The sequence below is a fragment of the Artemia sp. Qi Xiang Cuo genome, chromosome 4, assembly GCF_049724085.1.
Source record: "Artemia sp. Qi Xiang Cuo chromosome 4, ASM4972408v1, whole genome shotgun sequence".
Lineage (NCBI taxonomy): Eukaryota > Metazoa > Arthropoda > Branchiopoda > Anostraca > Artemiidae > Artemia > Artemia sp. Qi Xiang Cuo.
Genome location: NC_142797.1, coordinates 78,422,166 through 78,437,326, shown reverse-complemented (window position 1 = coordinate 78,437,326; position 15,161 = coordinate 78,422,166). Strand labels below are relative to the sequence as shown.

The 15,161-nt window shown below is 35.5% G+C and overlaps 2 protein-coding genes across 2 annotated transcripts; one reads left to right on the top strand and one right to left on the bottom strand.

The window, feature by feature from the left end:
- Nucleotides 1-2,563: 2,563 nt before the first annotated feature.
- Nucleotides 2,564-3,766, bottom strand: LOC148953463 (uncharacterized). The gene has a single exon (XM_089087967.1). It carries the CDS (start codon nt 3,764-3,766, stop codon nt 2,564-2,566), a length of 1,203 nt encoding a protein of 400 aa, XP_088944093.1.
- Nucleotides 3,767-5,404: 1,638 nt separating this feature from the next.
- On the top strand, nt 5,405-12,486 carry LOC148953462 (uncharacterized). The gene is made up of 2 exons (XM_089087694.1): nt 5,405-5,520; nt 12,059-12,486. Exons 1-2 carry the CDS (start codon nt 5,509-5,511, stop codon nt 12,416-12,418), a joined length of 372 nt encoding a protein of 123 aa, XP_088943820.1. The 5' UTR covers nt 5,405-5,508; the 3' UTR covers nt 12,419-12,486.
- The last annotated feature ends 2,675 nt before the right edge of the window (nt 12,487-15,161 follow it).

Sequence of the window (15,161 nt, the reverse complement as noted above, 5' to 3'; positions counted from 1 at the left end):
GCATATTCATTGACTTTTCAACTAAGCTGAACCAAATGGGTGTCTCAAAACTTTGATTAGATGTATTTTGGGGAAGAAAAAGGCGTACGAGGGGGGCTAGTGATCACCTAAAAAGAGTACTAAAAATGTATATTTCTGTTCGAACTAGCCCTCTCCTGGTCGTCTAGGACCATTGGTTTGATACGATCACCCCTGGGAAAAACACATAAAAAACAGCAAATGAACACGCATCTATGATATTTCTTCTGGCAAATTTTTTTATAAAATTCCTTATTTTGTAAATAGGAGCTTGAAACCTCTATAGAAATATTCTCAGATATGCTGAATGTGATGGTGTGATTTTCATTAAGATTTCTTGACTTATTTGGGGAGTTTCTACATTGGAAAATCTGGCAATTTTCACATGCTCACAGCTTTTGATTGGTAAAAATAAAATTAATGAATTTCATATATTTAGAATCAGCGTAAAGAGCCAGTTCTTTTGAAGTTTTAGTTGTTACTTATTTTTTTTAGAGTTTCTGTTACAGCTGTGTACCATCTACATATTGGCTGTATGGTTGTGTTTCAGCTACACTTCCGTGGCACCAATTAGTGAAAATATGTGTGTGTTGGGGGGGGGGGGGGCAGGGATTGAAAAAAATTTCTAATGGAGCTGCCAAAAGAGGAATACCTCAAAACCTACAAAAGGGAATATTCTTGTGTTTTTTTCAATTGTTAATTTTAAAATTCCAAGGGAGCTATTCCTCCCCATCTATCCCCATTGACCCCTGTGATGTCCTTTAGATAAATATAGAAAGGGGAAATTGATCCCTTAACCTTTTTTACTTTGGAGGTGTATATTAAGATAAGATAAGGGTTTATTCCAAAAACAACACAACGCAAAAAACAAATGACCTTCCATAAGCTAACGCTTGTTCGGAAGTATTTACCCTCTTAAAATTAACACTTATAATAACATAATAAAGAGAAAGAAGAGAAAAAACGAGAAAAAGAGGAAAGAAAGAAAAAAAAAAGAAAAAATGAAAATCCTACACTCACTCGGCTCCTGGTTGAAATAACCAAAATTCAATACTTCACATACTCCAAAACTTCCAGCCGCAAGCCAATAAATAATAAATAGACGAAACAAAAAAAAATAAAAATATATAGGAAAAACGGGAAAAACGGGTTCCAGGCTAACCAGAGAATGACTCAGCTATACCACCCTTTAAACAAATTTATACAAATTCATACCTACGGAGACAAAGGGTTTTAAGGTCCCGACGGACCTCACATAGATTCACTGAACTTTTTAAAGAAACAGGCAAATTATTCCAGACAACTGGCCCCACATGACGTATTGAAAATAGCGATCTAGTACTAGTATCTTGAGGTGTCCGTATATCTCTAGCATGACGAGTAGGATAATTGTGTACATCATCACCAGAAATAAATAAATTTAAAAAACACTTGGGAACCAAATTAGAAAAATACTTAAACATAAATAACCCATGGTAAAATTTCCCAAGACCTGACACAGGGATAATATTTAACTGTACATATTGGGATCTCACCGAAGTTCTCCGATTATCTCCGGACAACATTCGCAGTGCCATATTTTGTATCACACGTAACTGCTGCAAATGCACTGAAAATGTGCTAGACCATATACTCACGCAATATATTAAATACGGGTGAACTAACGGAAAATAAATCAATCTCAAAATAGAATCCTGGAAAATATTTTTTAACTTTCTCATCATTCCAACATTTCTTGCAATCTTACTACTAATAAAAGAAACATGACTTTTAAAACTAAGGCATTCATCCACAATAACACCAAGGTATTGTATAGTATTTGTACGCTTAATTACATAGTTCTCCATTTGCAAAACCAGAACCCAAGTGTAAAAATTTGATGATCTACCATATATCTTAAAACCTCATTTACTATGAATTAAAAATAGCTTATTTACTCTCATCCACTTATCAATGCTTAACATACCTCTTCTCATTATCTCTATTAAATCAGATTCAGTATTTGCTGCGGCAGTAAAATGGGTATCATCTGCAAAACTAGGAATAATCACCCTACAATTAGAATGTGCACTATCTAACAAATCCAAAATAGAAAATCGTAAGTAATTGATATAAACCAAGAATAAAAGCCGACCTAATACAGAACCCTGTGGAACACCATAATCAACCATTCTTTCACTAGACCTCACATTAGAAATTTCAACGCACTGGGTCCTACCTCTCAAAAAAGTTTCAAATAACTTCAACGCATTTCTTCTAATTCCACAATTTTCTAGCTTCATAATTAAAATTTCATGGTCAACTGAATCGAACGCTTTAACAATATCTAAAAAAATAGACGCCACCTTAAACCCTTGGTCCAAAGCATCATGCACAAACGTTGTCAAAAATAAAACTGCCTGTTCGGTAGACATCCCCTTACGAAAACCGAACTGATTAGAATGGAAAAAGGAATTATTCTCCAAAAACTCAGATACTCTAGAATTAATAAGTTTTTCTACTAGCCTAGAAATAACAGAAAGGAGGGATATCGGTCGATAATGATTCATATTTTCCTATCACCCCCTTTAAATAAAGGTATTACTCTGGCACTTTTAAGGCACTCCGGATATATACCACATTTAAAACTAGCATTAACCAGGTACAAAATTTGTTGCGATATCACAGGAAAAATTGACTTAAAAACCTTTGTTGTAATAAAGTCTGACCCGGATGCACTGTTTCGCATACCATTTACCACATCACACAATTCTTTTTCAGTAACCAGTCGCAAGTACATAGAAACGTCACTACTTTCAGGCAAAAACTGAGTGAAATCACCATCACTTGCATGCTGCTTAACAGACGACGCTAACCGGCCCCCTACACTAGAAAAGTGCTCACACATACGTTCAGTAGTTTGGCGAATATTTTCACCATCAACAAGACTAGTAACAATTTCAGGCTTATTCGGTTTAATAACAGAATTTATAACATTCCAAGTCTTTCTCGGGTTACCCTCCGCATTTTTAAATCTATCACTCAGGTAATTTAACTTAGCCTTACGAAGTATACTATTCAACTTATTACTATACGCTTTATAAATATTTACATCGCTAATACTATTTCTTAATGCGGACTTTTTATACAATTGCTGTCGCCTAGCTAGAGAAACTAGAATACTCTTCGTAACCCAAGGCTTCTTCGGCGAATCAAAATACTTACGGTTCTTCCTAACTTGACTACAAGCAACTACCGTATCCTTAATCATCGAATACCAAAGTGTAAATTTATCATTCACATCCATATCATTTCTATATAAAAAATCACAATTTTTTCCTCCAAGCTCATTTTTTAACTTTGGTACATTAATAACAGGAAAACAAGTTTTCGGTACTTCAGAATGCTCTGATCTTGGCCTGTCCAAAAGAGAAGGAATAGATACCAACAGACCGAAATGATCTAAAACGTCGTTTACAATAACACCCGCACTACTATATTCAGTATTTAAGTAAACGTTATCAATCAACGTAGCAGAATCATGGCTCACTCTTGTACATATATTAATAGAAGGCTGTAGTCCATAACCTAGCATAGTGTTTAGAAACTCCCTAGCTCTAAGGTTACTATTCACAGTTCTTAAATCCAAGTTAAAATCACCACAAATAAAACAAGGTCTAGTAGAAATTGGTAACTTATCCAATTGCTCTTCTAAAAGTGAGCTAAACTCATCTATATTATACGAAGGGTGTCTATAAACGACAATCATAAAACACTTAAAATTAAGACACTGCAATTCTAACACCATACTTTCAAACACCATTTCTCGATTAACTCTTATATCATCTCTCACCTTAACCTCAAAATCATTACGCACATAAATTGCTAAGCCGCCATGTTGATGCATCTCTCTATTTTTAATGTACAGCTTATAATTACCAATCTCTAACAGAGAAGAACTATGGTTCTTCAACCAAGTCTCCGTTAAAGCTAAAACATGAGGGGTTGATTGCAGACATAACTCATTCAAAAACTGGTATGAACTTCCAATCCCTTGACAATTTAAATGAAAAATATTAAACTCATTTTGACAACTAATAGAACTCAAATCACACAGAAACTTATAACGGGAATCAGGATTAACCTCATGAAACTCACCCACCAGTTTCTGTTACACCAGTTTCAGTTTCTGTTACAGCTGTGTACCATCTACATATTGGCTGTATGGTTGTGTTTCAGCTACACTTCCGTGGCACCAATTAGTGAAAATATGTGTGTGTTGGGGGGGGGGGGCAGGGATTGAAAAACATTTCTAATGGAGCTGCCAAAAGAGGAATACCTCAAAACCTACAAAAGGGAATATTCTTGTGTTTTTTTCAATTGTTAATTTTAAAATTCCAAGGGAGCTATTCCTCCCCATCTATCCCCATTGACCCCTGTGATGTCCTTTAGATAAATATAGAAAGGGGGAATTGATCCCTTAACCTTTTTTACTTTGGAGGTGTATATTTGGACAATTTTAGCAATATAAGCATTAGGAAGGTGACATGTCCCGTCTTATCATGCAAATGCTGTATTAGGAGTTTAAAAAAAGTCGAAGTTCCACTGTTTGCCTACAATGCGCTGGGGACACTGCCTAAGAACAAAAGTTTTCTAAAGAACCACTGGATTATTTGAAAATCATGGCCGGAAAATTCAGTCTTGATATTTGAAACCCCCTACCCTAAAAGTTTGTCTAAGTGGAGCAATTTCACAATGTTTTGCATAAGTTGAATTTGGCGTTAAAATACCAAGGGGGTGGCATCCTCCCTTATATTCAGTATAGTCCGTTAAATGATATAAACAGAGAACAGAAATTAAAACAAAATCCGATTTTCCAAACGAGACTAAGGAGCGACATTAATGCTTAAAAAGGACATAGTTTATTATAAACAGGAGGGGGTGAGGCCCCTTCTCTTTAAGCTAAAGTTTGTAGGAAATTTTCAGTTCAAACATTTTTAAAGACAACCAGCAAATACAACACTTGTAATTACCATCTGGCTATATCTGTTCCTTTCTAAAAAGCTTTCAGGAAAGCATTAGTCAAAATTTAGAATAAGGAGGGTAGTCTCGGGGGTGGTAACTCCCTTCATGCTTAGGAACTTTTTTGTTCGTCCTAAGTATTATGTTGTTTTTTAGTTTCGTTTTAAGACTCAAGTTTTCCTTGTATATTCTTTTCATATTATTGGTTTTATTTATTTTCCCCTAAAGTGCATCATAAAGTCCCAAGAATTTTTGCCATATTCTTCTTTATAAAAAAATAACGTCATTAATAACGGACCATTAACAGTTTCAGAGGTCTTTGCCTTTGCTATAGTTCCGCTTTCTTGATGGGTTCTTAACATTAAGACTTTGGGTGTGGTTACTTGTTTAATTAGATTCTAGTATATAACAGATGAGAATTATTCACTCAAACATCATTCGGTTTCTAGCTCTTCTGTGATTTCCAAGCTCAATTTTACTCTAGCAAAGATGAAGTGCATGGTATGAACCTTTTTAATTTAAATTTTTAGTTACGGCGTTATCAAGGGTTTCGTTTCTGGAACGGAGAGAGGAGAAAGCTAAAACGTTAAAACTCTGATAAATTCCAATTATATTATACAATATAATGTTTATATTTAATAATATCATTTATATTTAAGATAAGGGTCCAAACCCTCCTCCAAGGGGTGCAAATTCACGAAAATATGTCGAGCCAGACAAAAAATGTTCTTCGGTTTTTGTTTAATGGAGATATACAAAAAGCTTTTCTAAAATTCAGGGGGAGGTTGATGTGGTATATTTAGATTTTTCAACAAAAGAAACAAAAAAAGATTTCTTAATCTAGGGAACATTTGCTACCCCTTCTGTTCCTCAACTTAATTTTCTCCTCTGCCTTCTCTCTAACTACGTTGAACGCCACAGCTTATATTTAGGGCAACTGTCATAGACAGGGTTGGCCTATAGGGGGTGCCATTATCAAAATTATAACTGAGTAGCAAGGGGTTTTCGTAGATGAGTTTTGATGTAATGAATCAAGTGATGTGCATACTCGTAAGATACATGTACATTTTCACAAGTTTATTCTTTCCAAGACAGAGAAAGGGAGGGGGGTGCATTATATAGATCTTTTAGCTATATCCATTACCTGATTGGAACTAATTCATGTTCAAATAAACTAAGTTTTGTTTGCTGTTGTGTCACTTCAATGTCTCTGAGGCAGGGTTGCCATCTCTAGGGATTCGTCACTATTTCTAGTGATTTTTATATTGCCTAAAAAAATATCACTAAATCAGCCCATAAATCACTAAATTATTGAAGAAAATCGTTAAATCCACCAACAATCACTAAAATCTAGTGATTTTTTCTCCTCAACGGGTGGCAACCCTGCTCTGAGGTAAGCGGATGCATTGCAATTACAAAAGATTTACTCAGAAATCACATAAGTCAATTCCCGATTTTGATTAGGACCTAACGAGGTATTACAGTGGTTGACCCTGGCTAGATTAAGACCCCAAAGTCCATACGTAGACACCAAGTGACACTATTTTCCGTACTTACGTATTATACAGAACACACTCGAGAAGGGAAGTTAGGTTAATCCTAATGAAATATACCAAAATATGATGAAAATATAATACTTTATTGAAAAAATTATGGGTACTACAACGGAAAATTACGGAAAGCAGGCCGCCATAAGAAGCATCCATAAGAAGTTTAATTGCTCTGGCTTTGTGCAATTTTAATGATATCTGGGATCTAGATAATGCAAGGTCTAGTAATGACCGTGTAAGTAGAGTTTGGGTATGAAGATTGCTGCAAGGCTTCGGGATTAAAGCCTTTGAGGCTAACATTTTCCGAGTACACGAGTTAGACAATTGGTTGTTCATTATCTTGCGAAGCAATATTCTTTCCGAAGGATTCTATCCTGTGGTATATTCATCCTTGAAGCTTTGTGACAGAAGTTGATTTTTTTTTACATTTGCAGAGGGTCGAATCCAGGACTTTTTCCGGGGGTTTACACAAGGAGTTTTTTGGGGGCGGCGGAGGGGGACACAAAAAAACTTTAAAAAAGTATCAAAAGTTTGTTTATATTCATTTTTGTTACGTTTTAATGAGTCGGTTAAGCATTTCGGGGGGGTTAAACCCCCTAAACCCCCTGGATACGGCCTTGCATTAGCATTATGTTAAAATAATTCAATGTTGAAGAGCTAAGAAAAAAAAAATGCAAAATCCTGGTAGAGAGAGCTAAAGGGGGTGATAGCCCTCCTCATTTATACGTAGGATATTTTTGTTTTCATTTTATATTTCAGCGTTACTCTTTATTTTCATTTCACAAATTTTTTCAACTTATTTAATTTAGAGCATGTTCAATTTACGCTTTTTTATACTCCCATCATTTTTTTTTTTTATTGAGGTTGAAATGGGTCATTCTCTACTTACCGTTCGTTGCCATAAACGGCTCTAAAAAGTACCTGTACGTTCCATCCCCCACCCCTAATCTCTGCATGGGCTCTGACTTTAGATTTCTCATAAAATATTAGTTAGATATACACCCATAGATTTGACATAATGCGTCAATAAATATATACAAGTAAAATGCATTTGGAAAATTGAAATGTTTTTGCAAAAATTGCAATAAAATGGGGAAGAAAATTGTTTACTTAACAAAGACCAAGTGTTCTTTATAAGAATTTCTGGAACGAAATGAGTAGGGTATATAATCATAATTAATGTTCTATTTTGATACTGCACCGAACAATAACGCATCTTATTTCATAAGCTACACCCAGTCGGTAACAACATATTTGGTTAGATAAGAGAGGCTTCCTCAAGTTTACCTTACTCCTTGGACGTGACGGTATAATAATGTAAATAATGCAATGTAACGTAAAAACAACATAAAACCTACCGTTTGAAGACTAAAACTATGTATGAAGCAAAAGTTAATGGGCTCGGGCTTTACTAATTTTTTTTTTTTTTATCAGAAAAGGATTTTTCGTGAAACAAAGTTGTCTGTTACACAATAATTTTGAAAATCCAGCCAGTATCAAAAGTCAGGTAACCTACACCCAGTTTTGGGGGCCTTCTTTTTAGTTCGGAATTTTCAGACCACGTTAATAAGAGAGTAGTCCCAAAATATAACGTTGTTAACGTAAGTTTAAACTACGTATGCAAATAAATTTCTCTTTACTGTCAACAGCTTAACTTACGTTTGATGCTGTAAGGGCATTAAAAAAATATGGCAAAAACTTTTCCTTTTATGAAAAAATTTTCTTCTAAAAACTTAATATGGCCTGTATATACTAATAATGGTTTTCAGATCCCAGAAATTTAAAAGGGTAGAATTTACGCTATTTTCCCTTCCGCATCATCGGTAAAGGCTATCCAAAATATAATTACACAAATAAACGTTGTTGAATTTGTACATCAGACCATTTATCTGTTTGTCAAATTGTTTTGAAATAAGCGTTGGGGTCTTTTTTTCCTTTTCAAACTTTATAATGTTAAATTTGTAGTTTTTCTTCTTTGTGACGTAAGTGGCTCTGATTTATAAGAATTGGGGGATGGGGAAGTAAAAATAATTTTTCAAAACATATGGCGGGGGGCAATTTTGTTGTGTTCGTGATTTTTTCAATGAAAATAAAAACAGTTTTAAAATGTAGAGGGGAGGGGAAAATCACCAGCACCCCATGGAGTCTCTGATAACGTTTGTTTTTGGAATTCGTAATTTTTAATATGTTTTATTTTAATATGTTTCAAGTGAATGAAGCTGCACTTGTTTCTTGTTCCATACTTATTTACCTGGTCACGGAGGGCTGACGTGACGTTAATCTTGACTCAATTGACAATGACATTAGTCAAACAGTTCGTGGTAACGAACTGTAAGTAAGGAGCGACCCGGCTCAATGGTAACCGAAACTCTAAAAAACGGAATTTTGATACCAATAGATACATCAAAAGAATTAGATTTTAATGACGGTTTCCAAAATAGAGGCTTCGTCAAGGTTAGTTTTAACCAGCAAAACCTACATATCTGAGATAATGTGACTTATTTTCGAAAAAAGGGAGAAAGACCATCAAAAAGCTGATGAACTTTATTGAAAATTTCACCAGAGTTCTAAACATTTTATAAAGCCCTTCTGTAGAGGTTTCAAGCTCCTATCTACAAAAATGTTGATTTTTCCATTTTTTGCCAGAAGAAAGATCACGGATGCGTGTTTATTTATTTTTTTTTCTTTTCCCCAGGGGTGATCGTATCGACCCAGTGGTCCTAGAATATCGTGGGAGGGCTCATTGGAACGGAAATTAAAAGTTTCAGTGCCCTTTTTAAGTTACCAAAAAAATGGAGGGCAACTAGGCCCCCTCCCACGCTTATTTTTTTCCCAAAGTCACCCGACCAAAATTTTGAGATAGCCATTTTGTTCAGCATGGTCGAAAATATTATAACTATGTCTTTTAGGATGACTTAATCCCTCGAAGCCCCCAGGGGGAGGGCTGACAGTTATGGACTTTACCCAATGTTAACATATAGTATTGGTTATTGGGAAGTATACAGACGTTTTCAGGGGGATTTTTTTCTGGTAGTGGGGGGTGGGTGTGGGGGTGGGTCGGGGGTTATATGGGAGGATCTTTTCATGATGGAAGTTTTCATGGGGGAAGGGGCATTGCTATGAAGGGGGCGCCGGATTTCCCATCATTGTTTAAAAAAAAATCAGAAATTAAATATAAAAAAACAAGTTTTTCAACTGAAAGTAAGGAGCAACATCAAAACTTAAAACGAAAAAAAAAATATTAGCTATATGATTGGGTTCACCTTCTAGTCAATGCCTCACTCTATAAGCCAAAGATTTTTTAGTACTTTCATAAGATCTATTTATTCTAATTAACGGCATTTGTGATTAAGAGGTCATTTTTAAAGAATTTGAACAAAATTCGAGGTTTAGCTTAAAGAGCAAGGTATTGACAAGGGGGCAAATCCCCTAATATATGTATTAAAAATATATTAATATAGAAGTTCGTTACGTAAGTTAATTCGTAAGTTACGTATATTTATTACTAATAAAAACGTTTGTAAATAAAATTCAACAAGTTTCGAGAAACCATTTAACCAAATAAAAGTAAAATTGATATGCAAATTTAGTTTTAATTATTCATGCACGTTGAGCCAAAATCAAAACCTGCATTAATTAAAGAACGTTCACAAATGAAATAAAAAAAACAAGTTTTTTTTTTAACTGAAAGTAAGGAACGACGTTAAAACTTAAAATGAACAGAAATTATTCCGTATATGAAAGGGGCTGTCCAATCCTCAACGCGTCGCTCTTTACGCTAAAGTTTGACTTTCTCACAACTCCATTTTTTTAAACAATAAAATTTTGTTTTAATTCCAAATTTTTTTAATTAACTTTAACGAATTTCACACCATCAGATTTAGCTTATCTACGAACATTATTAAATAAGCTTAAAACTCTTATCTGCAAAAATGTGGAATTTTGCATTATTAATTAAATTTAACGAAAATTACACCATCACATTCAGCTTATCAGAGAACCCTATTAAAGAAGTTTAACGCTCCTATCTGTAAAAAGGTGGAAATTTGCATTTTTTGCTTGAAGAAAAATCACGATGCGTGCCCTCCAAAAAATGGAGGGCAACTAGTCCCCCTCCCACGCTCTTTTTTTCTCAAAGTCACCCAGTTAAAATTTTGAGATAGCCATTTTGTTCAGCATAGTCGAAAATCTAGTAAATATGTCTTTTAGGATGACTTAATCCCACACAGTTCCCAGGGGAAAGGCTGCAAGATATGAACTTTGCCCATTGCTTACATATTGTATTGGTTATTGGGAATTAACAGACATTTTTAGGAAGGATTTTTTTCTGGTGGGGGGGGGCTGGAGGAGGGGGTTACTCGGGAGAATCTTACCGAGGAGGATGTTTCTTTGGGGTAAGGGACATTTCTATGAAGGGTGCGCCGGATTTCCAAGCATTATTTAAAAAAAAGATCAGAAATTAAATAAAAAAAAAACAAGTTTTTTCAACTGAAAGTAAGAAGCAAAAGTAGAACATAAAACGAACAGAAATTATTACGTATATGAGAGGGTTCTCCCCCAAGTCAATACCTCGCCCTTTACACTATATTTTTTTTTTAGTGCTTTCAAAAGAGCTATCTATTCTAATTAAACAGCCTTTGTGATTCAGGGGTTTGTGAGTAAAATTTTTTTTAACTTTTAACGTAAAGAGCGTGGTATCGACTAAGGGGAAAACCCCCTCATATACATAATAACATATACGTAATAAAAAAAAGATAAAAAAAGTGATACGGCTCAATAGTAATCGAAACTTTTAAAAACGGAATTTTGATGTCAATAAATGTATCAAAAGAATGGGCTTATAATGCTGATTCTAAATATATAAGTTTTATTAAGTTTAGTATTACTCATCAAAGGCTACGAGCCTGAAAAAATTTACCTGATTTTTTAAAGAGGGAGGAAACATCCCCTACAAGTGAAAGAATTTTAATGAAAATCCCACCGTCAGATTCAGTATATCAGAAAACCCTATTACATAGGTTTCAAGCTCATATCTGCAAAAATCTGCAACTATATCTGCAACGTATTTTTTGCCAGAAGAAAAATATACGAGTATAGAAGTTCGTTACGTTAGTTAATTTGTAAATTACGTCAGAACCAAATTTAGAGACAGCCATTTAGCAAAAGAAGAGTAAAATTTTTATGCAAATTTTGTTTACTTATTCAATGACGGTGAGCCAAAATCAAAGCTACATTAACGAAAAAACGATCAGAAATTAAATAAAAAAAATAAGTTTTTTAAACTGAAAGTAAGGAGCGACATTAAAACTTAAAACGAACAGAAATTATCCGTATATGAAAGGGGCTGTCCCCTCCTCAACGCCTCGCTCTTTACGCAAAAGTTTAACTCTGTCTCACAACTTTATTTTTTAAAGCAATAAAATTCTAAAAGATTTCTAAGTGATTCAAAAAAATCTCTTTCAATTAACTAAATATTTTTACCTTTGTAGATCGCTCTCCTGGCTCTTGTTTCAATTGCCTACAGTGCCCCAACGCATCTAACTTACAGCGCACCCGTTGTCCATACACATGGAGCTGTAGCCTATGCAGCACCCAATGCCTATGTTTCACCTCTAGCCTACAGTGCTCCAGCCGTGGCACCTATTTCTTATGCTGCTCCTGCACCAATTGCTTATGCTCATCCAGCACCAGTTGCCTATGCTGCTCAAGTCTATTCAGGTCCTATTGCATATGCTTCCCCCGCTGTGAAGATTGAGACCCCTGTGGCACCAAGTGTCGTCCAGACTGGCACTAAGGTGGAATCTGTATACGAACCAGTTGAGCAACATGGCTACCAAATTGCATACTGAGACTCGGAATGAACTACTTATTTATTTGTATTTTCGTAAAAACAAAATAAAGAATAACAGGAAAAGATCTACTGTATTGTATTTTTTTTTTCTTACGAGAAAAAGTAGTATAAAAAACGGAATCAATTAGTCAGCTGAGGCGTATTGAAGTTTTTTAGCATTCGAGGCAATAACCATTTTCAAACCCCGTCTTCTTAACAGCGTCAGTTGGGACTGCCGTTCATGAAATATACCTAAATGGCAACCCAACTGGCGCTGCGTCCAGGGACGAGTGTTTTTCCTTGCCCTCTCCCTCTTTATCTGAGAGACTAGTAAGACTGCTAAATAATTATGACCAAAAATATAAAAATAAGTATATGAGCTCGGCTCTCAACATAAGTAATCCAATGCACTTTGCAGCTTGCTTTATTTATATTTGAGTGACGGATTTTAGTTTCTACTCTTCATTTTAAAGCAAAAATTCAAACTTATATGCCCAATTTTGTCTTACAAATATATAACAACTGTAGATAGCACATTTCTGCATCTGGCGCTGTTCCCACTAAAATGGGCCTTTGGTACCTCGGCTGTTGCTCCTTCGGATCTAAAATCGGAATATCAACTTGCTAACTTGTGAACCCAAATTCATCAAAATTTTTTATAGTAGCTTTTTAATTTTTTGTACCTTAAACAAGCCCATAAACAAATAAAACAGATTTTTTAGTAGCATCTCCCTGCACACGGAAGGAGAGGTCGGATGTAGAACGTCAACGACGATTTCTTCTCAATTTTCTTCTGTACATTTTCCTGACTCAGTTTTTCCTAGCTTTACGGTTTTCATCTATTAATGATTCTATCGGTAGCTTCTTTACGTACAGTGCCTGTCCAGTGGCCAGTGTTTCCCTCATGGAAAATAAACCCCCGTAAAATGCCCCCTGCGGAAAATACACTCCCCTCATGGCTGGTTGGTCTCGAATCACTTTCGACTTATAAAAAAAGGACTTGAAGTCTCAATTTTTGATCTAATGAGCACTCTCCAAAGTTTCTGCGGCCATGAGGTGAAGGTGTGAATGAGAAACGGGCAGTCCCCCTCCTATACGGAATAAATTCTACTTATTTTTGAGTTCAATGTTACCCTTTACTTGCACAATAACAGCGTGGACCAGAAATATTCCAAGAAATCATAAGGGAGTAGACATCCATTTTGTATTTTTATATTTTTTAAAGTTTGTTTTGTACTCCCTCCCAAAGCCCCCCCCTAAAAAAGCCTTGTTACGGCCCTGGGGATTATATATCAATTTCTACCTCCACCCCTTCTCGTCTCTCTCTTAGAACTAATTCTTTAATTATATGATGGTTCAATGAGAGCTGGGATGTTTCGGCATTAAAATGCACGCTTTGACGTATCTCACTCCCTACCACTGTATATATAATTAGTATATACATAATATATAGTGCCTAATTATATATACAGTGCTCCCTACCAAGCTACAAAACGATCAGAGAACCCCACTGTAGAAATGCAAGTGCCTTTTTAGGTTTTGTAATTTGTCCATTGCTTACACATGCAGTTGCCTTTGTTATTGGGAAACAAAGGGACATTTTTCGCGGGGGAGTTTTCTACGCGGGGGGGGGGGGGTTTGTCTGAGGGAATTTTCAGTGGGGTGTAAATTTTTGAGGATAATTTTCTTTCAACGAGGATGTATTTTCCAGGGGGGTATTTTCCAGGGGAAAATACCCCCCTCCCAGGTAATTTTTCTGCGGGGGTGTTTTCCGGGGGTATTTTCCACGGGGGTTATTTTCTGGGGGTGTTTTCCGCGGGGGTGTCTTCTGGGGGGTATTTAAGGGGGGGGGGTAAACGCCATGAACCGCCTGTTCAATCATCTCCTTCTCTACTTAAAGGATTCTCTGAGCACCAAAATTAGCGACCAACATCCCCGATTGTAGATACCTTTAAATTTCTTAGATAAGAAATTATCTAGCTGCTAGCCTAGCTTTAAATCTAAAGGGGCTTGACTTAACCACCGAAGATTCAACTTTAGTTGTACAACGTTGGTAGATGTGAGCCTGATTTTCTCAATGAAAATTAATAAGAATTAAATGATTATTGAATAAAAATTGTCAAAGTTCGAATACATAATGTCTCGGAAGTTTTTTCCAAACATTACAACTCCAGAGTACAGGTTCCTCTTCCACTAAGAAATGCTAAACATATAAGTAAAAATATTATCACCTTAATTGATATGGTTCAATTTGTGGACTTTCAATGATTCACAATCAGATACAACATCGAAGACGATGTGAGACATGTTGGATTACGCGTTAAAATATATAAATAATTCCTTAAAACACGCTGCCTTTCATAGTTAACCCAGAAATCTTGACCTAGTAAAGAGCAAGGTATCTCCCACGCATTATTTTTACTTATTTGTTTCCCCGGTCTCATAATAAAGAAGAGATTTTTGTAGAAACTTGAGAAAGCGCTCATTAGATTAAAAATTAAAAGTTGTAGCGCTCTTTTTGACGTCGAAACTGATCAGAGGTTAACCTTCCACATTCTGGATAGTCACGTCCTCCAAACACAGCTACACCCCCAAATAAGAATGGAATAAAAAAAATCCTAGATAGTCATTTAAATAAGGATGGTCAAAAAATCCAAAATATGCTACTGGGTGGTAAGATAACTCCAGCACCGAAATAAGTTATAAGGGTCTTAAATCTAACAGTTCGTGGTAAAGAACTGTAAGTAAGGAGCGATGCGGCT